Source organism: Aulostomus chinensis, chromosome 16 (assembly GCF_037954235.1).
Source record: "Aulostomus chinensis isolate RoL2024-O1b breed Wild chromosome 16, RoL_Achi_v1.0, whole genome shotgun sequence".
In the NCBI taxonomy this organism is placed as follows: domain Eukaryota; kingdom Metazoa; phylum Chordata; class Actinopteri; order Syngnathiformes; family Aulostomidae; genus Aulostomus; species Aulostomus chinensis.
Genome location: NC_141335.1, coordinates 20,431,864 through 20,437,863, shown reverse-complemented (window position 1 = coordinate 20,437,863; position 6,000 = coordinate 20,431,864). Strand labels below are relative to the sequence as shown.

Genomic DNA, 6,000 nt, shown 5'->3' with positions numbered 1-6,000 from the left:
AAATGTTGCTATTAATTACGTTTTACAGCGTCCCTCTGATGTAAAAATAATTTAAATAACAAAAATGGGCAAAGATGAAAGCTCAAATATACAAATGCAGAGAGCTGAAAATGATGAGTCCGTTATCTTTTGTTTTTTTAATTTGAATTTAAACATTAAATCATTAAAACCCCCAAATGAAGGACGATGTTTAGGAGGAAAGACGTTCCTCATCCCTCCAGGAGACACTTGTGGCCTCCGGAGCCCCGACACTCATGTCAAGTTTCATCTCCGATTTTTGTTTTTTTAATGATTTACAGCGACTTTTTTTTTAAATACATTTTTATTTGAAAAGCTTTGAAACTATTTAGTATTTCAGTTTTGTATTGTGCGAAAGATTTGAACTCTATCAATACAAGATAAAGGGGACCTAGATATTCACCCTTAGCCTTTACATCGTTATACAACCATATATTCTTACATTGGACTTTAAAAAAATATATTAGGCATCATTTCTTTTATGCGGAAAAGTAGATTATCCTTCTTTTTAATATTCTGCAGGGCAATGAGAGGATATTTCTCCTTTTAATCCAAACAAATTCGACTTTTTCGGCTTTACTCGTGTGAAACTGGTGGTCCACGAGAGTTAAGAAAATAATCTCCTTAAGTGTGCACTTGTTTTTTTTTTTTTTTTGAAGTACTTAAAGCGATGTAAAGAAGTAAGAGTGTAAAAGAGGACAGCAGGCAGCTCCTGAGCTCTAACGGTTTTTATTGCTTGAGAACTGCATCATCATCGTCATCCTCATCCTCGTCGTCACCTATAGAGGAGGCCAGGCCGGCCACAGGGGCTGGAATCAAATCTCTATCTGCTTTTATAAGATGGAGTGAAGGAAAACTGCGGCTTATACTCCTACAGTAAACTCACAACGACCAGCAGGAACAAAAACAAGCAGGGATTCTTCTTTTCTCTCTTCTTTTTTTTAACGTTTTCGTTTTTTTTTTTTCTCTCCCTACAAACCGAATCACACAAGACAACATAAAGTCTGCTGCAGGCACCGAAAAGAAAAAAAAAATCATTTACACTTGCAGTGATTTTAGATGAACAAGAACATCACCGAGGATCAATCTGTAGTGTATAATAAATCGATAAAATAAACCACCGCCTTTTTTTAAATGCTCAAATTATCCGCGATGAAGGCTGCTGATAGGCTACATAGAAAAATAAAAGCAAATCCTCCTGGTCTTTATAACAGCATTTAGAATTTCCACATATATATCATAACTCTTACACTCTTCATGTCTGTGTCAGATACTTGGCACCAGTAACAAAAACAGACCAAAAAAACAAAAACAAAAAAAAAACCAAAAACAAAAAAACAAAAATGAAACAAAACAAAAAAAAAAAAACCCCAAACAAACAAAAAAGTTTACATTTTTAAGGATACCCAAAGCCTATCTAAAATATCACATTCAGAACCATAATATTATTAAGTAGAAATAAGTTAGAGTAAGAATGATAAGGAAATAATGTGAGAGTGCTATATGAAAACATTATCTTATATACTTGCATGGTCTATGGCACTGCTTAAAACATTCCTGGATAGGCGATAAATCACGGTGGCGGAGCAGTTCCTCTCCTCCTCTGCTGACTAGTCAAAGGTCAGAGCGGCGGCAGGAAACTCCCAAACACTCTCCTCTTTCTCTCCCTCTCTGTTTCTCCCTCTCTCTCTTTCTCTGCCTCAGCGCAAACATTTTGGTAAGATTTATAAATTATCTCTTTAAAAGGTACAGTATATAAAATGAGACTAATGTGTCAGGCATGGCCGGTGCACACCACAACAACTCAAAAACAAAACTGGAAAAAAAAATCAAAAAAAAAAGGAAAGATGGAGGAGCTATTGTCAACAACAATAACGACAGCAAAAAAAAGAGGGGACCACAAAGTTTGGTCAGAAAAAAAAAAAAAAAAAAAAGAGAACGGCACTAAAACCTTCAACAACTCTATTAAACTGTCCAATGTACAAATAAACCTAACAATATAGATATACAACTTTTTTTGCATTGCACTTTTCTTGTTTAAAACACCTTACATAATGTGTGGAAGGAGCTTCTAGAAGTAGAGGCATACCTAAAAATGGCAAGTACGGTGTCTAAAAAGATGTAGTAGGACTGATTTCAATTAGAGTTTTGGCAACATGGAAAGGAGTCGTCCATCCGTCCGTCCGTCCTTTTCTTTTCTTTTCTCTCTCTTTCTCTCTGGGGAATGGGGTTGCATGGCAACGGTGAGGTCAGCGATGTGTGTCTTGTCTGGAGCCGGGCCCACGGGTGCTCGTCCACATCTCAACAAGTGTTTTATGGCGAGAAAACGACTGGGGTTTTTTCGTATGAATGAGGTGTCAGGACAACTACAGCATTGCTGAAAAGTTTGTATAGGTTCTTCAGTGTACGTTTGTGCAAAGTGTGTGTGTGTGTGTTTGTAAATTGTGTGTGAATGTGTGTGTCCCGTGTGTTTCTTCTTGTGTTCTCACAGAGGCGCTTCACAGAATATTTTCTCCCCCCCTTTGGCAACACTTCCCTGAGGAGCAAAAGAAAGGAAATGTGTTACTTTCAAACGCAACTTTTGCTGTTGTTGTTGTTAAAGAAAAAAAACAAAACAACAAGACTCGTTCTTTTCGAAGTTTTAATGTAGTTTTAAAGTCTTAAAATGGCTGCGGCATTTTAAGCAATCAGCGACCATGTGATGGAGGTCTAAGTTTGGACTGTATCTGCCTGACAAGCATTTTGTGCTGAGTGATTTAAAAAATCGAAGCAAATCAAAGCAAAAACAATAGCAACAATGGGAAGAAGAATAAGAAAGAAAAATGAATATTTACCACGACATCACTGCACCACACAACACTTGTGCTTATTTGCATTAGGTTTACCTGCCCCCGCTGTTATTCGGAAGGACAGGAAGACGGGCTGGCAGGGGGGCACAGACAAATCAGAGTTAAAGACAAAAAATAAATAAATAAATAAATAAATAAATAATAAAAAAAAACATGTTCAACAAAACACCGGGACTGGAGCAGTTAAAAGCTCCCCCTTCTCTCTCCCCTCCCTTCCCAAAATCACCTATGACACACAGGTTAAACTCATATAGCAGCGCTGTGGGGTTTTAGGCCTGGGCGCTAACTATATCGGACAGTTTTTAAACATAGCCCGCTGTGATTTTAACAGTAGTGTGTGGCTGGGAGGTGAGGGCTGCTGCCGTAGCTGTGTGTGTGTTCAGGTCACCTCACACACACACACTACTGTCTATGTCTCACTAAGTAATGATGAAAGACTTGACTTAAGGCGCCTTCCGTCCGTACAGAGGAGGACCTTCAGTCTGACAGTGGTGAACACAGTCGATGTCTTATGTCAAACATGTTTGGGATAAATATACAACACTGCTGCTGATTGGTACATGTAGTACATGTGCAGTTATATTTGATTTTAGAGTTTTCAGGTTCTCCAGGCCGATAAAACATCATTTAGGGCAGAAACTTGAGCCCGGGGAGTAGTAATAGTGCTCAGAATGACTCTAGTCTGGTATGCATAGATGGTTCCATGAAGGTTCGAAAACTACTGGCACCAGTGAGCAACCAGAATTTATGGCAACGCAGATTTCTCCGCTGCTTAAATGTTGCAGCGATCACAGGAAGTCTTTGCTCTCTGGTGACCCACCGTGGAGGTTACCAGCAATAGCAGTCGGGTCATGGCTGGTTCGACAGCAGCGGGTAGAATAGCATTAGCTGGACTGTACTTAGCTCCATAGCCGTTAGCATCAAAATTAAAGTGCGCAAGTTTTACATGTAAAGGAATGTCCTTTGCATGCAAGCACTTGTCTTAAAAGTTCACACAATGCGAATAAAAATAAAGCACATCCCTGCTGGGTAAATTTCTCCATATTTCAGGTTTTATCGAGATTTTGGATTTTGCTTCTGTGGTGACGTTGAGAAAGCGAGTACCTGGTAAGTCTCTGATTACAAAACTGTGGTTCCAGCTTAAAAAAAGGGGAACAAAAATTCCTGTTGTGATTGCTTGTATTGTTCGACTTATTGTAGTTGGGTTAAGCTGTGTTCGTCGTATACATTTTAAGTGTTTTGTATTTATATACACAGCATCAGATTTGGTATTGAGTTTAATACAAAATAAATCCCTCTTCACAAGATCTTGAATGCTCACGTGTGAGAGACGTCTTGTTTTAATGGCCATTTTGACAGTTGCAGATTGTGGTGCTGATGAACTATACTGGGTTTTCCTGACAGATGTATTAAATATTTTTTAAATCCCATTTATATAAATAAAGGTGACGAAATATTCAGAACACCTCCCGGTAGAAAGCCAAATACCACAAATTACAGCCTCCAACATGAAGACTGAAATCATTAACATGTTTCAAAAAAGACTCTTTACAAAAAGTGATCATTAATAATCGCAATGGAAGATTTCTTGCAGGACTGTTGTAGTAAACCTGCCAGTTAAACTTTTTCAAGTTTAAATTTGAGATGTCAAGAAATAAAAAAATAAAAGCAAAACAGAAAGAACCCTATTCTTTTAATGCTCATCGTCAATTCAGAAACCATTATGGCACCTTTAAAGGTTGTAAAAAAGAACATGTAACCCCTGAATAATAAAAATACCCTTCACAATCCCAAACTATAATTTTTACCTCGAAGATAATGCACTATGAAGAACCACTATGGTGTGTGTTAGCGTTACAGGTCCTTCACAAACGAACAGCACAGATATGAGGGATGTATTTCAAGAAATATCATCCACAGAGTTAAAGCACATTCATATTTACAATGAAAATTTAAAACAGGTGCAGATATCTTGAGAGTTGTTCTCACACACACACACACGCACGCGCGCGCGCACACACACGGACGGAAGCGGTGTTACCTTGTGGTCCCCCATGCAGACATTGGGCCCAATGTTGTCATAGACTATAGACTTTTCTTCATTTTCAGGCTGGGGAGACACAAACATACCCATAAAGATGATATCACCACGGTTACAGTGATGTTGCTCTTCGTCGTCGTCATCACAACAAACTTGTGTTAGCTTTTATGTCACATTCCTGAAGATTTCAGCTTCATGACATGCAATTAGGGGGACTCCATTCTACCTTTCAAAATAAAAGTATAAACATCCCTTTCCAGCTCACTGCAGAGCTCAAATCCCATTTTTAAACAAATTAATGGATGGCGTGGACACTGGCAACAGTTTGGGAATCGTCCAGGAGGAGGAGGAGCCAATAATGTCACCAGTGCTGTCATTCTAAGCAGTTTATCTATTCACTGAGAGATTTAATAGAAGCAGCTGGAGAAGAAATGTTGCAATCAATACTTGTTGTAAGTGAATTTTAAAGGTTTATCATTCTCAGCTCAGAGCACCAGTCCTGAAAATGTGCCAATTTACAGAAATGAAAAGTAGATCACTGTGTGAAAAAATAAATCTCCCAAATAAAGTAAGATTTCATCACGTCTTGAGTTGAGTTTCTTCAACGTTACTGCAGATGAAAGTGTCAATGCACCTTTAGAAACTCAGCTGTGTTTTTACTTTGAAACTGTCCGGTGAAGAGAGATGAGAAGCGGGAGTCATCATCAGCCGGAGGACCAGATACACTCCCACCTTCATCTAAGAGCCTATCTGAGGGAATCATGTTTCAATTTCACTTTCTGCACACAAAGAAGCCGTTACCCACTCAGACATGAATCTGCAGACTGGAGTATAAATCACACTTGTCTGGTTGAACTAAAGACTTTTTAAACAGCCACCCAACCCAACCCCCACATACACACACACACAGGGCACACACACGCACACTGCGCTGCCACTTCAGAAGAAAGAGACAGAGAGGCCGAGAATGAACCACAAAGTGAAATCCAAATTAACTTCAGACCAATCCTGCGGAGGCGTGGGGTCAGCACGCACACTGACGCCACCTCACTCTACCTTTTCTAGCGGGCCATGCACCGGCACCTCTCTACT

At 39.2% G+C, this 6,000-nt stretch overlaps 1 protein-coding gene across 1 annotated transcript in view; it reads right to left on the bottom strand.

Moving 5' to 3' along the window:
* Positions 1 to 246: 246 nt before the first annotated feature.
* The window catches only part of inpp5a (inositol polyphosphate-5-phosphatase A), a 148,776-nt gene continuing 143,022 nt past the window's right edge, over positions 247 to 6,000 (bottom strand). The window contains 4 exon segments of the mRNA XM_086180960.1: positions 247 to 2,536; positions 2,538 to 2,554; positions 2,904 to 2,940; positions 4,909 to 4,977. Of these exon segments, the coding sequence (XP_086037086.1) occupies positions 2,504 to 2,536; positions 2,538 to 2,554; positions 2,904 to 2,940; positions 4,909 to 4,977 (156 nt within the window). The 3' untranslated portion in view covers positions 247 to 2,503.